Source organism: Mustela nivalis (assembly GCF_964662115.1).
Source record: "Mustela nivalis genome assembly, chromosome: 2".
NCBI lineage: Eukaryota > Metazoa > Chordata > Mammalia > Carnivora > Mustelidae > Mustela > Mustela nivalis.
In genome coordinates this window covers 150,131,884-150,152,740 of record NC_139021.1, presented here as the reverse complement: position 1 = coordinate 150,152,740, position 20,857 = coordinate 150,131,884, and the positions used below count along the sequence as shown (strand labels likewise).

The following is a 20,857-nucleotide window of genomic DNA, read 5'->3' as shown; positions in this document are numbered from 1 at the left end:
TAACTTAAAGCTGTTATTCTATATTGTCTTCTGAATACCTCATATATAGCTTTGCTTTTCCTAGTTAGGTCTTTAACCTAACTGGAGGAGCTTTTTGTGTATGACACAAGCCAAGGATTGCATTACACTTTTTTCCACCATCATCTTACAATATAGTCCATATTTTACCTGCAGAACCACTCTCATCCATCAGATGTCCAAATGCACAGGTCTGATTCTGGCTCTCATCTGTTCAGTTAGGCTTTTTGTCCATCACCATACTATTACATCATGGTCTAAATTATTTTAACTTAATACAAGTCATTATCTCTGAGAGCTAATCCACTTGCCTTACTCTTAAAAAGATTGCCATGGTTCTTTGTAGCCCTGGCACTTTGACATAAATTTTTGAATAAGCTAAATTTCACAAAACTTTCATGAATTTGATTGGAATCTCATTGAATCTGTAAGATCACTTTGGGGAAATTTTACATCTTTATGATACAGAGTCTCCCAATCCTTGAACATGACATGTCTGTTTAGGTCTTTATTGTCTTTAAATTTTATACTTTTTCACACAGTGGTTTTACATGTATTACTTTATAGATTTTTCCCTAGATACTTTGCATTTTATATGCCATTATAACTGTCTTTTTTAAAATATTTTACTGGTATTTAGAAGTCCAATTGCTTTTGGGTTCAGCAGCCTTGCCAAAATGCTTAACTCTGGTAATGTATTTCTAGTTTCTGTTGTGTGTTTTCTGTTATGCAGTCATATATCTATGAGTAGTGAAGATTTTGTTTCCAGTTTTTATATCTTTATTTTTCTTGTCTTACTGTGTTTATTGGTATTTTATTATGCAGTGTTGACTAGAAGTGATAATAGTGGAGTTCCTGCCCATGTTTCTGATTTCAAGGGGAATACTCTCAGTGTTTCATCAGTAAGTATGGTATTTGCTGGAAGTGTTTTTATAAATACCTTTTATCAAGTTAAAGGAGACTACTTGGTGAGTTTTTATCATGCTTGAGAGCATTTATCAAATACTTTTACTGTATCTGTTGAGATGATCATGTGATTTTTTTTCCATCTTTGATATATTAAATTGAGTTAATCAGTTTTCTGAAGTTTCTTGCATTCGTAGGGTAAACTCGTCTTTCATGATGTATTATTCTTATTATACATTGCAGGATTTGGGGGGGGGTGTGCGCACACTTCATTTGCATATCTGTATATACTCATGTGGGTGTGTGTGTGTATGTATATATGTTTCAGGTGTTTTTCATCTGTGTTCATGAGTAAGAATGCCCCCTTATGTTTATTGGGCTTTTTTTTTTTAATTAAGGTTACGCTTGCCTGTAAAGTACATTACAGGTGTTCTTTCTTACTGTTTCTAAGGAAGTTTTGTAAGACTGGAATTACTTCTTCCTTGAATATTTGGCAGAATTACCTGAAAGCCACCTGACTTTGTTTTGTGATGTTTTCTAAATGGGAAGATTTCTGATCACCAGTTCAATTTATTTAATGATTGTAGAACTATTAAGATTTTGTACTTCTTTAAAGTCAGTTTTGGGGCAACTGGATAGCACATTGGTAAGCGTCTGACTCTTGGTTTCAGCTCAGGTCATGATCTCAGAGTCATGAGATTGAGCCCAGATTCAGGCTCTGTGCTCAGCATGGAATCTGCTTGAGATTCTCCCTCTCCTTCTGCCCCTCCTACTCTTGCTCACTCACTCTCTCTCACTCTCTCTTTCCAAAAGAAATAAACCTTTTTTTAAAAAAAGTCAGTTTTGATTGAGTTATGTAAGATGTGATCTAGGAATTTATGGTGATTAGTTTGAAAATTTAGATGAAATATACAAAGTTGTTTATAATATCCTCTAGTTATCTCTACTATGTACAGGATCTATAGTGAATAGCCTTTTCTTTCATTCCTGGTATTATTTATGCCTTTTGCTTTTCCTGCATTAACCTTGTCAGAAGCTGGCCAGTTTTTTCAGTCCTTGTAAATAACTGATTCCTACCAGCCACATTTGAGGGATCCAGTTGTGTCACATTGTCCCAGCCCAGTATTTTCAGTGTTTTCAAATTAGACTCTTTAATCTCTGTTGAGTATGCACCGTTATTTCATTTTGGTTTTATTAGTTTAGTTTATCACTAGGGAAATGATATTAATTATCTTTTCATATGCTTATTGGCCATTTGAGTATCTTCTTTTATGAAATGCCTAGTAAATTTTTTTTTGCTTTTTTAATTGCCCTTTATTTAAAGATTTTATTTATTTGACAGAGAAAGTACAAGCAGGGGGAGAAGCAGGCTTCCTGCTGAGCAAAGAGCCAAATGTGGGGTTCAATCCCAGAACCCTGGGATCATGACCTGAGCTGAAGGCAGACGCTTAACCAACCTGAGCCACCCAGGCGTTCCTTCATTGCCTTTTTTTAAATTGATAGGATTTACTTCAGTATTCTGGATATGAGTCTTCTATCAGATTTATGTATTGCAAATATTTTCCCCTAGGCAGGGGACTATTCATTCTCTTAATGGTATCAGTTAGTAAACAAAAACTCTTAATTTTAATAATGTCCATTTTATTATTTTCTTTCTTTTATGGCTAATGATTTTGGCATCCCAATTTAAGAAACCTTTGTCTAAAGTAACTTTGACAAAGCAAACTTTGTCCAAAGTAAAGAAGAAATTTTCATATTTTCTTTTAGATGCTTTATTGCATAAGATTGCCTATAACCTCCCTTTCTCGTCTTTGTTGAGCCTTTCATACTTAGATCTATGATGCATCTGGAAATAATTTTTGTATATAGTGTATGATTCAACCTTTAGAATCTCTTTCAGTGAAGGTCTGCTGACAGAAAACTCCATTTGGTTTGTAAGTATCTTTATCTCATTTAAAAAATATTTTTTGAAGGGTATAGAATTCTGGGTTGGGAATTTTATTTAGCACTTTGAGGTTATTCTACTGGTTTTTTTTGGCTTCAGCTATTTCCCTTGTGAAGTAAACGGTCAGCTTAACAGTTGATACTCCTTTAAAAGTAATCACCCTTGTTCCCATGGTTGCCTTCAGGATCTCTTTATTTCTCTTCTGTGTCGCTATGATATGTCTGTGTGCTGAGGTTTTTTTTGTTGTTTTTGTTTTCTTTTTTTCTAATCCTGCTTGAGATTCTTTGGGTTCCTTGGAATATTCTTTTATCAATTTTGAAATATTTTCAGCTATTATATTTTTATTATCTCTATCATTCTTTCTTTCAAAAGCTCTGAGAACATGTTAGATCTGTTGTTGTGTCCACCATGCCCTTTGTTTCTTAACCCATTTCATATTTTCTAGTCTTTTCCCTCTGTGTTGCATTCTGGTAATTTCTTCAGAATTATAACCAAACGAATTTGGGAAAGAACCTTTATTTGGTTCTTCAAGAAATGAAAATGAATTTTTAAAAATCCAACAGGTGGATTAAACAGACACATCTAATAAGGGGAGACTTTTAAAACTAGAATCTCAGAATGTTTGCTTTTGCTGGCTAACTTAGAGATAGTACCCGTAGTTCAGAGCCACATTAAACTAGATTTTCAGCTTAACGTTTTTTTGATCAATGTGATGTTTGCTGCAAAACTTAATGAAATTCACTGACTTGCGGCTACAAATTATCAGTGGTAAATTTTCCCAACCTCCATTCAGTGCCAAGGTTCAAAACAGGCAGTTTTCTTTAATCCCTTTAATGAGTTTGGGGGAGAAGCATTTATTGCAAGTTCGCTGTTATGGTGAAGGGTCGTTCTTCAGGATGTCAACTTTATGGGCTGGGGTCTCCTATTTGACCCCTCTTCTTAGATATGCCCTGAACTTTCTTCTCTATCCTCATGTAGACTTGAAAATGGAAGCTCATAATCCTTGCCCTCAAGGCAGAAGCTGGCTTCAGAGTTTCCTTCAACCTCTCTGGGGTTTTGCTTGGATATTTACATTTTGCGTAACTTGAGCAGCTGATTTCCACAGGCAAGCATTTAATCTAATGTTGCCAGATATAGGTGCCTAACTTTCTCATACATTTTTTTAAGATTTTATTTTTAAGTAATTTCTACACCTACTGTGGGGCTCAAACTCAGAATCCCAAGACCAAGAGTCACATGCTCCCCCAGCTAAGCCAGCCAGGTTTCCAATTTTCTTATATTCCTGACAACACTGTTTCCTCAACATTGTTGCTGAAGATCCATACCTAAGTTTAAGGTATGTTATGATAGATATTTGGGCAAGGAGGGATGGCAGCACCTTCTTCACAGTATCATGACTTACTTTCTGGGAATAAAAAGAGAAATTGTGTTGGTATGATATAAGGTTACTAGCCTATATATGGGGAATAGATTTTTCATTTAGAGAGTAGTTTGAATTCCAAGTTTGTGGGAATTTTTTCCGTGTATGTCTATATACCTGTTAAATTTAACACTTTAAGTGGCTCATTGGTAATGTTAGAATATATTGACCAGGACTTCAGTTGTTCCTTTGAGAAAATCAGTTATAATTCTTTGTTTCACTTTTCCCAGGAGATTCTGCTTTCTGCAGGAGAAGTGGGGTTTAATCTCATCAGGGGTGCCACTGCTAATTCCCAGCTAACACTGACTGCTTCTGATGAACCAGGTACTACACTTTCTGCCATGTATCGCTACAACAACCCCATGAAACAGAGAGTATTGTAACTTCCTTTTAGTTATGAGAAAATGGAAGCTGTAAAGGGTACACATTTCCCTGGATACCCAGCTTGGAACAGGAAACTAGGACTCAAATCCAAATACTTCAGCTTCTGATTCCTTTGCTCTTATGTTTATCCTGTCTTGCCTCCCTGGAGAACATGACGCATACTTTATGTACAGGTATAGTGGTATATATTTCACAAATAATCTAGCTTTGTCATAGACGTCTCTTTGGCCTTAGGAGAGATCCTTAGCTTATTTCCTGTCACAGCTGAAACTGTAACATAGATTTTTGTTCCTGAAATATCTGTGTGAAGTGAAAGGTAGCATTCAGTCATCATATGGTGGTGTTAGGAGCTGCACACCATGCTAGTTGCTGGCCACACAGCTACACAAGTGGCTCCTACACAGAAAGCCAAGAGTAAGGGTAAGACAGATGCCAGTGGTATGACTTGAGAGAACAGGTAGGGCCCAGAGCACAGAGCACCGTTCACCAGGGAAGCTGTAAGGAGACTGGAAGAATGTGCATGTGGGCAGGACCACAGTGTATTAGAAGAGGTGCAGTGTGCCTGTGAAGCTGACTGCACCTGGGAGAAGTGGGCTGTGAGGATCAGCAGGAAAGAAAGCTTTGAAAACGTGGTAATTTCCCACCCCCATGTTTCCCTTTAGCGAGCCTGCAGTGGGGCCCCGAGAACAGTTCGAGCAAGTTTCCAGCACTGTTGACACTGCTGTCAAATAGCCATGACTTGAAAAGCACTGCCTTGGAGGGACTAGCCCACAGGTGAAGGACAGCACTGTAGCTAGCCTGGTGAGCTCAGCACCCACTCCCAGCCCAAGCTCCATGGCAAAGGCACACACCAGATGATGGGCTGCACCTTCTTCAGCTGAGGTAGGTAGAAACTTTCAAAAATAACTTTACCAGGAAATTAAGAATTCCATTGAATTATAAAGACTTAAAAAATGTTGTCATTTACCCAAAACCCATTTAGGCATCTTCATGTATGTCTCTTTTGCTCCATAAACACACCTAAGCACCTTTTGTGTGCTGTCCGCTCCACAAGCCACTGGAAGGGCAGCAGGTAACAAAGCTCCACCAGCCTAGTCTTCTGTCCAATAAGGTGGCCACTAGCTATTTAACCTAAATAAAATTAGAAATTCCGTTCCTCGGTTGCATTTTCACATTTCACACTTTAGTGCTCAGTACCTGTATGTTACCAGTAGCAGTGCAGATACAGAGCACTCCAGCACAGAGAGTTTTCTGATGGGCAGTGCTGGTCCAGTGGTATAACAGACACTGAACGCATTTACAGATGCACTGAGTTAGCGCTAAGGGAGCAGGGTGAGGTTCATGAGCTGTAGAGTAGAGCTCATGCAGCCTGAGCATTGTTGACACAGTGGCAGTGGGACAGGCTAGAGAGGAACAGGTAAGGGTTTGCCTTCCAGTCTAATGTCTCCGTTCTCTTCCTTCAATTCCACAGACTGATGTGTCCCTTTCCAAAATTCCTTTCTTTAGTGTTCTTGAATGTGACTGCACAACAGAAAGCACCATCTAGAACTGCATTCTGCAGACTGTTCTGCAGAAAGATGTCCAGAGGTGTCCCCAACTTCCCTTGCCCCAGGAGAGACCCAGTGCCCATGGGCACTGACAGTTCTGATCAGTCCTGCAGTAAAGGAGCCTTTACAATCTTATTTAGGTTAGATTTCCCAACTTACAGGGCCATGTGATACAATCAGCTTGTGATACACTTTTGGATCTTAGTTTGAGGAAAGCAGACTAGAACATGTGTCTTGTATGCTTTGTCTTGTTTTGCATTATTTATTTGAAAAGCCCTTTGTCAGAATGTGTTGTGTAGATGAGAATTCCTTGCTCATTCCTTGAAAGGCCATGGAGGACCTAGACATCCCCACACCTCCTGCCAGCATCCAAGCCATCAGGCCTCGCCAGCTACGCGCAGAGAGCAGGCAGGCAAGGGGAGCAACATATTCTTTTATTGATGCAAGTAGGTCCAGTCACACCAACAACTGACATCCTGCGTTATGGTACAGCTTTGTACTCAGAGTTCATCTCATAATACCAAAACATCATAGGGTGTGTATCAAACCGGAAAAATAAAGTTAGCAAACATAGACACTGTATCAGGTAGGTACTAGAACTGATGACCCAGTGGAGCGCACATTGACATGAAAGCTCCTTAACGCAAGATGGAAAGTGTTCTTACATTGTATTCCAAATATATATTCTCGAGTTTTTAGCCTTTGTCTCAAATACATAAAGCAATATGTACTATCAAGATACAATATGTACTATCTAGAATGTCAGAAAAGTGCGAAAACACTGTGACAATACAGTGTGAATAATCTTGCTCCACCCAGGGCTGAGGGCGCCATCAGCTGTGGATTGCGGAGCCACCCTTTCCTGAGGCCTCACCACCACATCTCCAGGCTCTCCTAGGAGCTTTGGGAATTAGCAGCTAACTGCCCCATCCTCACTCAAGCATCTCAGCTTCAGGCTCCTGTGGGAGGAAGCCAGGCATGCGGAGAGCAATAAGGGTGCGTAGCTCCAAATCTGCCTGTGCAGAGTGAAAGCCCCCCTGTGAGGGAGGGAGAGAGAGTCAGAGGGGATGGCCCACCTCTGGCTTTTAAGGGACCAGGACTTGCCGTCCCACAGCCAGAAAAACAGAAAATGGAGTGTACTCCTCAAGTTTGGGTGTGAAAAATAACTCCAAATGCTGGGCAGTTTTATGTGAGTGGGCTCCAGCAGTGTGGTCTAATTTTCTGTTTCAGATTTCCTTAAAGGAGGCCCTTGACCTAGAGGAACGGAGAGGGCAGTCCGCTAGAATACCAATTTGTGAGTTGTTTCTTTTCACTTTGTACTGGAGTTTGAAGAACTGCTTTAAATGTCCCCATCCTTCAAGTCTACTTTGTATTCTCTTCATTACAGCTCAGTGTACCTGTCACAGCCTGGAAAACAGACAATTCCATCACACCCTCCCCCCGATATTATTTTAGATTTTCTCTTTTCCTTAAAATGTAGTTGAACAATTTGCCAGACATATTCCAACAGAAAATGTGCTGCCCGATATCACCCTGCCCCTCCCCAACCCCCTAAATCCCTGATAAAGGAAAATGAAAATGTAAACTTTGGAAAGCCTGTGCTCAAGGTTTGCTTCTAGAAGTATGCAAATGAAGCCCCCTGGCCAGCCAAGCCCTTCCTGCTGGACTCTCTCTGGCCTAGGCTTTGAGAGCGGGTGCCTTGTCACCCAGGGCAGAGCTTTCCTGGCATTTCCCCGGCACTGGCTGCCTGAGGGCTAAAAGAATGGAGTGGGAGACCGGCCCTCCAGTACTCTCTAAGGCACTAACCCCGACATCAGAGACACTGGCTGGAAGGGCGTCCAAGCAGGCAGGGCTCACATTGGTTTTGGTTGGGTTGTTTTTTGTTTTTTTTTTTTTTTTTATATTTTTTCATACGATGTTAATAAAAGTAGAAAATAAAAATCTACATTTCATTAGAATAAGATGTTATCATGGATGCCATCTCCCATGATACTCTTTCCCACCCCTCCCAAATCAGGGCCCTGCCCTGTTATTTTAAAATAAATGACAAAAAAAAAAAAAGAAAGAAAGAAAGAAAACCTTGTAAGTGCCAAAGGTTGATGCATGAAATAATTACTTTTTTTTTTTCATAAAAGTTATATACAAAATGGACCCCAACCAGTGAGGCCTCCTCATCTCAACCCTTATCGATCAAGATTCAAACTCAGTGCACGTGTGTGCTTCCTCCATCGTCTGCAGGCTGCATCCGTGCCTTCAGGCTCTGTTAAGGAGAGTGGTCCTAGAGGTAGGCAGGGCACAAGGAAATGGTGAGGCAGTTGGCAGGCCCTTCCCCTGATCAGGTAGAGGGCAGGCCACACTACTTGGGGAGGGCCTGGATTCTAAGAACCAGCCATCAGGGGGAAGGTCAGGAACCCTGAGACCGAAGCCCTCAGCCTCCCACCAACTGGCAGCCTGTGTGGAGTTACCCCTGGCTGCCTTTCAGAAGGGCATGTCCATCATGCTCCCCAGTCCTCTCCCTTCCTCTAGACCCAGGCATGGTACTGGTCTCAAGGGCTCACAGGCCTATCCCTGGGGCTCTCTTACCTGAGAGTCTTCCAGCTATCTTTTTCCATGTGGTTTTCAGGACCTTCACTTTCAAAGGAGGCGATGAAGAGAGCTGAGAGATGAAAAGCCCCTCAGAACCCATGTCCCCATGCAGTCAGTCTGCCTACCACACTAGTTATCCCTTCCTTTCTAGGGGAGCAGCTGGGCCCAGGCAAAGACTGTGACCTCAGGTCTGAGCCTTATCACAGGTCTCTATTGCCTAGAGTTCTGGGCCCCATCAGAGCTGCCAGCTTCCTGCTTAGGGGCTGAGAAACTTCCTGGTTCTGTAGCATGAACCCAACCCTGTACTGGCCCTCTCGGGTGGCTTCCAGAGCCCCATCTCTCTTTGTCCTCATCCTGTTGTCCACCCACAGCCCACCCTTATATACTCACCCCTATGGGCTGAGCTTCACCAGTGTGGCACGGGGACTGTGATCAGGCCTGCTTCCCAGGGCAATCCCTTGAGGGCAGAGGCTCGGGATGTGGGGGAGTCAGAGTGACATGTACCATGTGGAGAGGTGGGTGTGCTGCCACAGAGAGCTGGGCCTCACCTTCCTCGCTGTAGATGGGTGCCGTGAGCAGGTAATTCTGAATCTTCTTGTCTTTCTCGAAGGGACACTCAACCTGAGTCCATGTCATGAATTCATGGATCTGTCTGGAGATCTCCCAAAATTTCTAAAGATACAGAAGACCAACTAGATGTTCATAGGTAACCTTAAGCTTGAAATCCTTCGTTAGGGCAAGGGATATAGGTTTTGGTTTCATTCTGCATCCCAGCAAGATGGGACAGTGTCCCTACTCAGCTGACTTTGTGGCCACTGCAGCACCTGATGCAACTTCAGAGCCAGTAAGTGTACCCAAGACCACTCTGTCCTGCCCTCCGCCTAGGTCATCAGGCTGCAGCAGGGTCTGTGCCTCCCTTGTGCAAGAACTGAGAAGGCCCCATGTGGAACTCCAGGCTGAGGCAGGTATGCCAGGCACACCCAACAAGAGCACCACCAACCAGAACATGCCATGATCTCACTCTTCGGGGCCGTGTAGGGATCCCTAACCCCTTCCGACCCCTAACCTATGTGAGGTAAACACTGGACAACCCTACTTCTCCTACACCTCCCCAATCACTTTTGTCCCACTTTCTACCCTTGGCCATCTACCCTTAGCTTCCATCTGGAAATCTGCTACCTCTAAGGAGCCCTGCTCAAGTCCCTTCTTGCCTCACTCCCAAATGCTTTCCTCACTCCCAAACCCTCAGGAGTAGCCCCTTCTCTGTCTCCTTGTTGAGCTCAGCCTTGGGACCAGGGTCCTGGGTAAATACAAATTCCCTGTGGCTCCAAGCCTTATTACCAGATCATCCTCCCAGAAGGATTGGGGACACTCTTGTACCTCACAAACAGCACACACAACCCACCCTGGAGCTTTCGGTCCTAAAGGCCTTTCTTTGATAGCACCACTGCCTTACAGCTCTAGTGGGACAGACAAATTCTGCCTGCCTTAAGTTAAGACTGAGGGGTCTGTCCTGCCTTGTGGTGGGACAGTCTGCCTCCCCACCCCGCCCGAGGATCACAAGGGGGCTGAGCTCACCTTGAAGTTAACATGCCCGTTGGGAAGGTGGTTGGTATGGATTTTGTGCAAGAAGTAAATGTCCTTAACAAAAAGGTTGAACACAGGGATAACAATCTTTTCTCGGCTGCTGTTGGCCATCTGGGACCTTTGCGTGGCCCCCTGCAGGGCGGTACGGTAGTTGCAGAAGTTGCTGGAGGGGTCCATGTGGTGCTGTGGGCAGACAGGAAGATGGGGTGGGCAGTGTTCTCCCTGCCCCTGTGACTTGCTCAGAATGCTCCTTTGCAGAGTGGAAAACAGTGATGGGAAGGCCCTTCCCCACTGGGCAGCCCTGGATGGTCATCAGAAGAGGCCTCTTTTCTAGGATTGGGCACCTGGCTCAGTACAGGGTTTGAGTCTAAGCATCATCAGGAGAATTGTAGACAAGTCTCACAGCTCACACACACGAACACACGCATATACCCACCTCTTCCCTACCTCTCCCCTGCCCTTCTGAGCCTGAGTCTTTCAGACTTATTTCTTTCAGAACCTCGCTTTGTCCCTCTACTTGGGCCAGCACCTCCCAAAGCTGACAACGTCCACAAGACATTTACAGAAAGTGGCTTCTGTGATCAAAAATCGGGGTAGGCTATAAGTGTCTACTCTTGGGCCACCCAGATGATCCAGGACCATAGGAATTCAAGCCAGGAAAAGGCCAGTCAGCTTAACATCATCTAGCACGGGGCTCATGGGCACACTTTTGTCAAACTACTTCCTAAGCACTCTCCAGAACTTGCTTTAGGCCATGCCAGTGCTGACTAAAGTCCCAAGGGCCAAGGAGGGCTTTAGCTACCTACCTCCTAGAGCAGCCAGGCCAGCTCAACATGCCCTCCGAAACCAGATGGCACTGTGCTCAGTGGGTTCTGAGCAAGGGGGCAAAGCATGATGTAGGTCCACCCCTCTGCAGGCCAATGCAGGATGAGGCTGAGGTGCTTACCTCTAAGACATCAAACTTGGCTGTCTTGACTTTGGACCATGTTTTCTTCAGCCTCGCCACAGGACTGAGGTTCATGCCAGCTGCAGGGAACAGCAGGTAGGGTCAGGGTGGGGGGTAGGCAGGCCATGCAGAAGCTGGACAGGAAGCCCCTGGGGCCTGGACACTCACAGATGATGGCCATCATGGAGTTGAAATTCCCGATGTTGAAGCACTCCCGGGCCACATCAATAAAGAACTCTAGCATGCGGGTCCGGTGCTTCTTCTTCACCACCTTGAGAGCAGCCAGACAGCCTCAGGGTGAGCCCACCACAGGAGCGTTCCCCTCCACCACCCGCCCCTGAATGGCAGCCTGGACAGGAGCTACTCTGGGCCCTCAGAGCTGTCCCACCCAGGGCTGGGGAGGTGCTCATGAGCTGCAGAAGTAGGAATGCAGCTGTGGCATTTTCGATGTTGGGCAGAGGGGCAGGAGAGCAGTTTGAGAGGATAGGGGAGCCCCAGATGAACTCGAAGACCATGCTGGTGCACTCCATGGATGGTCTCACAATCACTATGAGATTGGCCGGGGGGTGGGGGTTGGGGATGGCGTAACAGGGATGTTGGTGGGCCTGGCAATGGAGGCTTCTGTCTCCACTTTCATTATCTGAGGGATACAGAAGTCAGAGTCTCAGGCAGCCCCGTGGGTTCGGAGAAGTAACAGTGCCACCCCACCCACAGGGGCCATGCAGCGCTTACCCGGCACACCTCAGTGGCCACTAGCATGCTAAGGCAGTTGAACCAGTTGTCATAGGCCTCCAGGCTATAGGTCTTGGTCAGGTCCCCTCGGCACTGGAGGAACACAGCAGGTCACAGGGAGCCTGAGCACCCTGCCAACAGGTGCTGCCCCACTCCTACCCCCCAGAAATGAGCAGGAGCCATGGCCAAAAGAGACAGAAGGTGACGGTGGGGTGTGGACAACTGGACAGATCTGGTTTCCCAGGATGCCCCCCTCCTCAGGCTCCTGGGAGCACTGGCCCCCTTCTAGTGTGTATCACCCTGCATTGCTGTCTGCTGACCCCTTGGGGCAGGCACCAGGCCAGACCCATATCCACTTGGTTGTGAGATTGCCCTTCCCTGCATGGGGTATATACAGGTACCAGGCCCACCCTAAGGCCACCCCAGAACCCACAGCGGCCCCTCACCCTGTGCTTGTCCCGAGAGTCCATGTGGCTGACAATCTGCATCAGGTCCTCAGGGTGAATACTGCTGACCCTCTCCTAGGATGGGCAAGGAGACAGCACAGGAGAGTGAAAAGTCTGTTATTCTTGGGCAGGCCCCACAGTCAAGGTATAAGCCACGTTTAGAGTAGCAGTCAGTACCTTGCAGGTGTGTGCCATGACCCCCCCCTTGATCACGGCACCCAGCCAGTAAGTAGGCCCTGCCTGCCCCTCCCCCACCAAATGTACCCCCCAAACACATGGGGGGGAAAGACACTGCCCTGAGAGGGGAGGAAACAGGGCTTCATGTGAGTGAGGCAGAAGCCTTGGGGCAGTGGCTGAAAGGTGCAGGGTACCTTCCCAGCCCATAGCATAGGCAAGATGAGGGGACAGGGTGGGGGAAACTGGCTCTCCCCCAACAATCCCTTAACCTCCTGGGCTGGTCCTCCATCTTGGAGCCCCTGTACAGGGCTGCTGGGATCCTAGGGACCCAGAAGCAGTGGTTGGACCTAGCAAGTAAACTTCACGCAACACCCCAGTCTGACCAGCAGAGGAGGCCCTGCAGCACTGTGTTCAAAAAGATGCTGGGGCTGGGAGGTCCAGTGGCCTTGAGTGAGCATTGGTGAATACACCCAACCCCAGGCAGGGCCCCACTGCAGCACTGACCAGCTCAATGTGAGTCAGCTGCTGGGCCAACACCAGAGGGTCACAGCACACGCCCAGGATGTCCTTCTGAGTGGCTGGCGGCTTAGCCTTGAGGACAGACCCTTTGTCCATGGCTGGTGAACGGAGCTTCTCCCGCAGCTCCTGAAGCTGGTTTCGGGCAGCCAGGGACAGCAGCAGGCTCTGTGTCATTTGGGCAATGGCCTTCTTCACTGTGCCATTCTCCTGTGGGGGGAGGGGACAGTGAAGGTGCTGGTGTGGGCTGGAAAGCACCATCTCTCCCAAGGAACCCATCTCCTCTCTAAGGATACACCTAACTTTTTTTAAGATTTTTAAAAGATTTTATCCATTGATTTGACAGAGACAGAGTGAGAGAGAGAACAGGGAGTGGGATAGGGAGAAGCAGGCTTCCCACTGGGCAGGGAACCCGATGTGAGGCTCCATCCCACATGACCTGAGCCAAAGACTGATGCATAACCTGCTAAGCCACCAGGCACCCCGATATGCCTGACTTTGAACCCAAGTCCTACTCAAACCTGCCATTTGGGCAGGGCCTTTAGGCCTTTCAGGACAGAATGAAATACAGCATGAGCTCCTCTTATCCTGGAGGGTGACTCAGCCGGCTAGCCTGTGGGGTGGGCCTCTGGGTCTGAAAGCCATGGCTTTCCCAGGGCCGTCCACCTGAGCTACTACTTTCGGCCTTCCCACAGCAGAGGGGTAAGGGGGGCACAGCAGGGAAGAGAGCATCTGGAAGAGCTTCCTCTAGGACTAGGAACCTTCAGTCCCTGGGCGGGAGCAGCCCTGGCCCTGCCCAGAGGTCTTCCTGGGCTTTCCAAGCCCTCCAGCCAGACAGAAGCTGCCGAGCACAGAGAGCACCTCCCAGGTTTCCTGTCTCCACAGAAGGCCAGGAGTGAGCTGGGGGCCAGAAATGCAGACAGGCTCTTAGAACCTCTTATTAGGTTCTCACTGCACTCACCAGAACGTCTTGTGAGGACGGACACAAATAGAGCCACCCAGCAGTCATCTTGGAACAGTGACAGCACAGAAGACCACATACAGAGCTGTCCCTGAAGACCCACCCTTCTGTGAGTGTAAACCCCCTCCCTCAATCATATACCCAAGAAGATCTGCCAGAGTCCAAGGAAGACCTCACCTCATCACACTGTGTGACCCGGTGGGTGATGGCCTTCAGTTCGGCCATGGCCTTCTCATCCTGGAAGTCATAGGGGAAAGCCTCTGTCCACTCCTTTAACAGCTGTACAATCTTGGCTGAGAAGGACTTCAGCTTGGCCTGGGGCAGCAGGGCATAGAGTAAAGTCACCCCCCAGAGCAGGCAAGAAGATGACAAGTGATAGAAACCTCCCTATCTCCCCCACCCCCAATTACCGCCTGCAGGACCTGCCCTCCCCCATATTGGGGTGAGGTTAGGCAGGGCATCCCCCACCCTATCCACCTATGGTTTTCTTATAACTGCTATGTTTCATATTCCCCTTAGTTCAGCTCTCTTTCACTTAAATCCATTTTCAAAAAAATTTGTCCTTTCACCACGACATGGTAAACTAGTTTCCTTTGCTGTAATTAGAAGTTACCCATTTAAAACAACAACGAGAACCGAGTAAAATGATTAAAAATGAGAGTCTCTCGCCTGTCCCCCTCAGTTAAAAGCAGGTTAACAAGTGCTAGGAAGGGGCGTAGACACTCAGAGGCATCCCTCTCCTGACTACAGGTCAGTAAAGATGGGCGGGCCCCCTGCTGTTGCCCTCGGTCCACACATGTAAGGCCTGAGGTGGGTGTCCCAAAGGCGTGGGGCTGTCCCAGCTGGTCCTCAGTGCCCAGCCCCACACTGTCCCACTGAAATGACCACATGTGCCCACATCCCTTCTGTGCCCACCATGGTTCCTCCTCAGCACTGACCAGCTCCCTGCCTGCCTGTACTTGCCCAACCTGGATGGTTCTTGCAGCCCTGTAGCAACTCATCCCCACATCTTTTTGCCAACATCTGCCCCACCCCTGCTGAGCTGCCTCCAGCCTGCCTGATCCTGGCCACATACCCAGCTGGTTCCCTCGCAGTGGTGTTTCATGCCCTCCAGAGCCTCTCCTAGCTGGCCGCCTCACTCCCTGCAGCCAGTCCTCCTCTCCAGAGCCCAGTGCTTGTGGCATCCAGGAGGCCTTGAGGACACTTCCCCCAGATGACCACAGCACCCCACACTCAGGAGCTAGAGCCTTGAACTCAGTAGCCCTGCAGTGCATGTCACCACGAACAAGGGCTGGCAGGCTCACTCCAGGCTCCTCTCACACTCCTACTGTCCCCACACTGACCTTCCGCCTATAATTTCCTCTCCCTGCCCACCCGACTTGGCCTTATTTCCACCTGTCTCTCTAGGAGCCTTTCCTAATCCTGTGCGATCAGTGCCTGTCTCCTTGCACCCTGGGACGGCCTCCTCTAATGAGGAGACAGTTCAGAGGCCTGTGCTGCAAACCCACAGGGACAGGAGGCCTGGCCTTGTGGAGGGAAGGTAGAGGACAAAGTCAGCAGCAAACGGGGGCAGGATGTGCTCTGCTGCGGCCCAGACTTGGCCCTGCCGGCGCTTGGACTACATGCCTACCACCCCGTCTCCTGCACCAGACTGGGCTTCTAAAAGCCTCATCTGAAGCACATGCCTCAGCTATCCTGGCCACCCAAAGCCTGCCTCAGTCAGAAGAGACAACAGGGGCAAAGAGCCCCACTGAAGTCACTGAAAACCACTGTGAGCAGGAGTCGGCCTGAGAGTGCTACCAACTGACACCCACCCACAGAGCGTGGCTTTTCTACCAGCTGGGGGAGGCCCGACGCTGACCAGGATTCCTGGCACGCTGTTGGCTATGGCCCTTTCCTGGAAAGAGGTGGGAGTGCCCAGCAGGTACAGTTACTTTCAGCATCCCATGAAGAGTGCTTGGCTCTGTGTGCTCCCTGTGCCCCATGGTGAGCCATGCCCTGGGGTGCCAAGGGATGCCAAGGGGGCCAGACACAAGCCAACCTTGCCCAGACCGGGAAGGCCCTCTGCTGGGCTCAGCCAGACCTGTCCTGCCAGCTGGCTCCGAACATGCTTCTCTCCCAAGTGGGAGCTGGGGGCACAGAGATAGGTAGCCCCCATCAGCACCCGTTACCTTCTCAGACCCTGTCTCCAGCTGCTGCCTCTGCTCCAGACAGATCTGCCCCACACGGGCCAGCAGGTCATGAGGAGGGATGAAGACACGGGAGCTCAACAGAAATGTAAAGATGTATGTCCTCTAAAGAAAAGAGACAAGGAGAGAGAATGAAGACTAGGTCAGGCCTGGTGTGACCCCCACCCCCCCCGCTACCCAGGTATGATCAGAGCCTGTCCCGCCACCTCCCAGGCCTGCAGCCACAACTTCTGCGTAGTTTACTGCACCTTGAATGCCCTTCCTTTTCTCTCACTGCTACCCAAGTCCTGCCCCCCCCAACCCCGACCCTGGCGAGGCACAGATCAAATCCCACTTCCCGGAGGCTTCCCCTGACAAGCTCAGCCCCAGCAGCCCTGCTCTGCTAAGATTTTCCCCCACCCTCTATCCTACCCCACGATGGGAGAGAACACCCAAGCTTGGATGTTGGTGGGATTCTCCCAATCTGTGTGAGCCCAGTCCACAGTGCTCCCAGGGCCAGGCTCCAAGCGTGCATCCTCCAGATTGTCACTGACCTTGCCCCCGACGGAGGCCAGTCGGGGGAAGGGTGGGCCATCTTGGAGCTGGCACCTAGCAATAGGGGACTGCTCCAAGCAGTCACTAACCAAACTGTGGACCTTATCTCCCCCTGGCACACTAAGGCCCCTCTGTCCCACATCCTGTGCCCTTGTCACTGGGCCGTGTAGTACACTTTGAGGGGTCCTCATGATCTGAACTAAAAGGGAGCAGGGCCCAGGGTTTTCTGAAGCATTTTGTCTGACACCAGTCAGCACCTGTGAGCTCTCCACATCGGCCCGGCCTACAGACAGGTTGTACTTGGGAGGAGAGAAGCTCCTTGGAACTCTCCTGGGGATTCTACCCCTACATGGTTGCTGCAGGCTGGGGGGCCTACCACCCTTCACCCCCACTCTGGGCCCAAAGGGGCAGGTCTTCTTCATGATAGTCCAAAGCAGGCTGGGCCATGTTTGCTGAGAGCACAGGTCTTGTGGAACAAGACTCAGGACTCAGAACCTCAGGCCCTCATGCAGCCTTCAGAGGCTGATGGAGAAAACTCTCCTGGGAACAGCAGAGTTTTCTCTAACCTCCCCCCGTCATATCGAATGTCCTGTCCCCAGACTGTGACACATGGGTGCTGAGGGATCCCAGCTCGTCAGCAGCCCCCTCCTAAACAGATGGCTCAGACGTGTGATGATAGTCACCCAAACATCACACCTTGGAGTTCTTAGCCAAGGCAAGAAGAGCACACAGGGGGGAGCCCTGTATTTCCGAGGAGCACACAGATCTGCTGGTGTGCTCGCATCCCCAACTGCACACATACATGGGGCAGAGGCAGCCGGGGAAGGCTGGGGGAAATCCAGGAACTCGGCAGATGAGCTGGCACCCCACCAGGCTCACCAGCCCTACTCTTGTGCTCCACTGCCCCTTCACATTCTCCTGGGAAGCAGGCTGTGACCCCGGGACAGAGCGCTTGGGTGACAGCAGAGCTGGGGTTGGAGGGGCCAGCCCCTGGGAGGTTCGTGCCCTGCCCCAGACTTCTCTAGGGCCTCGAGGCCTCTCTCCTGGCCCTGCCACCTGGCCCTCAGCTGCCGGGGGTCTGCACCACCAATACCAGCCCCCGTCTAGCTCTGGGAGGGTTTTCAAGTGGGATGGAGTGGACAGAGCCCCTGGAGAGAGGTGGGAGGCGTGACATGTTGGGGGCGTGGGACAGGAACACCTAGAAGCAGAGTTGGCTCCAGCACCATTAGATACAAGCTGGAGAGTGGAGGGGGGACACTCCCTCCCTAACCTCCCAGGCAACAGTGTCTGACTTGCCAAGGCCAGTGAGCACAGTTCTGCCCTCAGGAGGGAGGCGGCAGCAGCCTTTCAGCTCGACCCTCCAAAGGGAGCCAGCAGGCCCAACACCACTGCTGCTAAGAGATGCCCCCTGTCTGAGGCAAAAGGGAAGCCACAAAGAGAACTCTTTCTAAGAATGTACCGATGACATCTTGAAATGAAGAGGGAGGATTTGAGTTGCTGCTGAAGGTCAGTCCTACCCATGCACATGTGCTTTGGGGTCTGCTGGCATGGCAGGGCTGTCTCCCTTCTTTCTGAACTATGGCAGTTCTTGCACAAAACAAACTTCCCAGCTCAAGGACAGGACACATGCTGTGCGGACTCTTAACAGGATCCCAAGATACCAGCCTTACCCCTTAGACTCCTCTTCCTACCTGAGGACCCTGTCCAGAGCTCAAATCCCTGTGCCACCCCATTCTGTATCTGCTTCCTTGTGCCATCAAAGCCCTCTCCCAGCTGTGCGGGTTCAACAGGGAAGTCACTGCAGGTTCCTCAGGGGCAAGGAGGGCTGAGGATCCTTGATGCCTGCTCCTCCTCTGCTCTGGGGCTCCCTCCCCACCCCAGAAGCAACCTCTCCTAGAACCTTGGTGGCCCCCCAGCAGTCCCACCCACCTCCAGGGCCTAGACACTCACATCCGGGTAATAGTCCACTGTGGGGACCAGGTGCTCCATCAAGGCCTCAAGGGATCCAGAGATGAGGCGTCCTTCTTGGAAGACGAGGTCCCCTGAGCTGCCGGCCCCACTTCCTCGCTCCCCCATGCCGGGCTGCACCTGTCCACTACAGCTGGGCCCAAGTATGCTGGAGAAGACGACAGATGTCTGGGGCATAGTTTCCTGGGAAAAAGAAAAAGGTATCACAGGCCCTCCTCCTCCCAGTCTGCATCCTGAGTGTGTGCAGGGGCACAGTGCAAGCCCCAGCAGGGCCAGGAGGGGCACCCCACCCAAGGGTGGATAATAGAGTTCAGCTCGGGTGGGCAGACAGGCTCTTCGGCAGCCCGCCAGCCACTGGTCTGATAAATGTTTCTCCAACACCTGCTCTGTGCATACCAGGCCTCACTCCTGGAGCCTAGACACACAGAACGCTGCTTCCTGGGGTTACATTCCAGTAGAGGAAGAGAAACTATGGAGGAGAACATGAAGCAATGTAGGGGTGGTCAAGGCAGTCTCAGGTAAGGTGGGGTACCCATAGACTGATAGTGTTAGTCGTGCAGCATCCTACAATAAAAAGGAACATTCTAGGCAAAAGGGATAGTAGGTGCCAAGGTCCTGAGGCGAGTGTATGTTGAAGGGAAGAAGTAGAGAGAACAGGCTGAGGACAAACAAACCAGACTATGCACAACCAGGGACTAGGGGGCCATGTGCTCTTCCTCTGAGTGAGACAGGACACAGGGCGACTCTGAGCACAACAACAACCTGACTCAGAGTGAAGGTCACTATTTCTGCTATGTGCAGACCAAGTGAGGGAGGGATCTGAAAACCAATTGGTGGGTTTTGCCATATTCCAGGAAGAGACTGCTGAAGTCAGGTGGTAGCAGAGGAGGAGAGCAGGGTTGACACTGGATGCTGTGAAGGATGGCCTTGGGCCTGAGAACTGACCAGCATGGGGAAGAGCATGAGGGCAGGTTCTGGGGAAAGACCTGGAACTTGCTTTTCGACATGCTGAATTTGAAACACCTATTAGATATATGTGTCAGCAGCCTGGGGTTGCTCAGTGGCCCCCCAAACTGGGGCCACTCGCAATGGCCTGGCATGACCAGGAGGATGAGGGCACCCACCTCCCACTGCAACACAGCCTCTAGGGGAAGTCTTTCTGAGGCCTAGGAGAGTCTACAGCCCTCTTGGGCCTCAGTTTCCCATTGCCCACGGCAGCTGTGCCTGGGAGGTGCCACGTGGGGATCAGTGAGGCACACTGGCCACAAGGCCTCAAAAGCTGGTGCCCCATGAGTTCTCTCCCTCCTGCAGCTGAGAGGCCTGTGCTACTGGCTTGTCCCACCCTCACCCTGTGTAGAGGACAGGAATGGACAAACGGGCACCTTCCTGTGCTAGCTCCCGTGTCTGGTGAACACCAGCCAGCAGGCACACGGCCCGGCCCCCACCTCTCCAGGCAGCTGCACGGCCCCACCTCCAGAGCGCTGGAGGCTGCCTCCCCATACACCCTCCGTGGGCTTCCCAGTGCTCACCGCCGCTGCTGCTGCTTCTCCAGCCCTGGCCTGCTTTCTGACCCAAACTGGGGCAAGCTTCTGAGCCAATGTGGCCTCAGTTTCCCCACTGTGCGAGCAAATGGTAGTCATGATTATTTTTGTCATGATACAGCCCAGGGCCAGTGCGCTCCAAGGTCCACACAATGAGATCCGACTCCCAGCCTACAGCCCATCAGCCGAGCTTCACATGTGAAAAAGGGCGCTCCGCCCAAATAACGTAGGCTAAGGCCAAACACCTGAAGGGTGCCTTAGAATTCTCAAAAAAATCTTCTGGAAGGAGAGTAAGAGCTCAAGGAAAGCCCGAGGGATTGAAATGCTCTTGGTCCCTAGGTTCAGCTGCCCCACCTGGGACACAGCTTCAGACTCACAGAACACACCCCTCAACACACATTGGAATGCACATTCTCAGGCCCTGCCCCAGACCCGCCAAGTCAGAAACGCAGGC

At 49.7% G+C, this 20,857-nt stretch overlaps 1 protein-coding gene and 1 long non-coding RNA gene across 4 annotated transcripts in view; one reads left to right on the top strand and one right to left on the bottom strand.

Moving 5' to 3' along the window:
- Positions 1–3,656: 3,656 nt before the first annotated feature.
- Positions 3,657–20,857, bottom strand: part of RASGEF1A (RasGEF domain family member 1A) — a 35,086-nt gene continuing 17,885 nt past the window's right edge. Inside the window, exons 2-13 of one of the 2 annotated variants that reach the window (XM_082721858.1) lie at positions 18,845–19,045; positions 16,343–16,465; positions 14,349–14,486; positions 13,199–13,420; positions 12,518–12,592; positions 12,072–12,164; positions 11,508–11,610; positions 11,340–11,419; positions 10,385–10,576; positions 9,355–9,478; positions 8,804–8,876; positions 3,657–4,274 (exon numbers count right to left, since the gene is read on the bottom strand). In XM_082721858.1, coding sequence (XP_082577984.1) covers positions 4,268–4,274; positions 8,804–8,876; positions 9,355–9,478; positions 10,385–10,576; positions 11,340–11,419; positions 11,508–11,610; positions 12,072–12,164; positions 12,518–12,592; positions 13,199–13,420; positions 14,349–14,486; positions 16,343–16,465; positions 18,845–19,045 — 1,431 coding nt within the window. In that variant the 3' untranslated portion in view covers positions 3,657–4,267. Of the gene's footprint in view, positions 4,275–6,637; positions 8,499–8,803; positions 8,877–9,354; positions 9,479–10,384; positions 10,577–11,339; positions 11,420–11,507; positions 11,611–12,071; positions 12,165–12,517; positions 12,593–13,198; positions 13,421–14,348; positions 14,487–16,342; positions 16,466–18,844; positions 19,046–20,857 lie in introns of those variants that run through there. The other variant, XM_082721857.1, reaches the window with a different exon arrangement.
- Positions 4,134–10,458, top strand: LOC309860193. 2 transcript variants are annotated; one of them, XR_014309243.1, is made up of 4 exons: positions 4,134–4,205; positions 4,520–4,613; positions 5,336–5,555; positions 7,040–10,458. It is a non-coding gene; the product is annotated as an uncharacterized lncRNA (long non-coding RNA). The 2 variants fall into 2 exon arrangements; XR_014309244.1 differs by lacking the exon at positions 4,134–4,205 and having other exon boundaries at positions 4,266–4,613.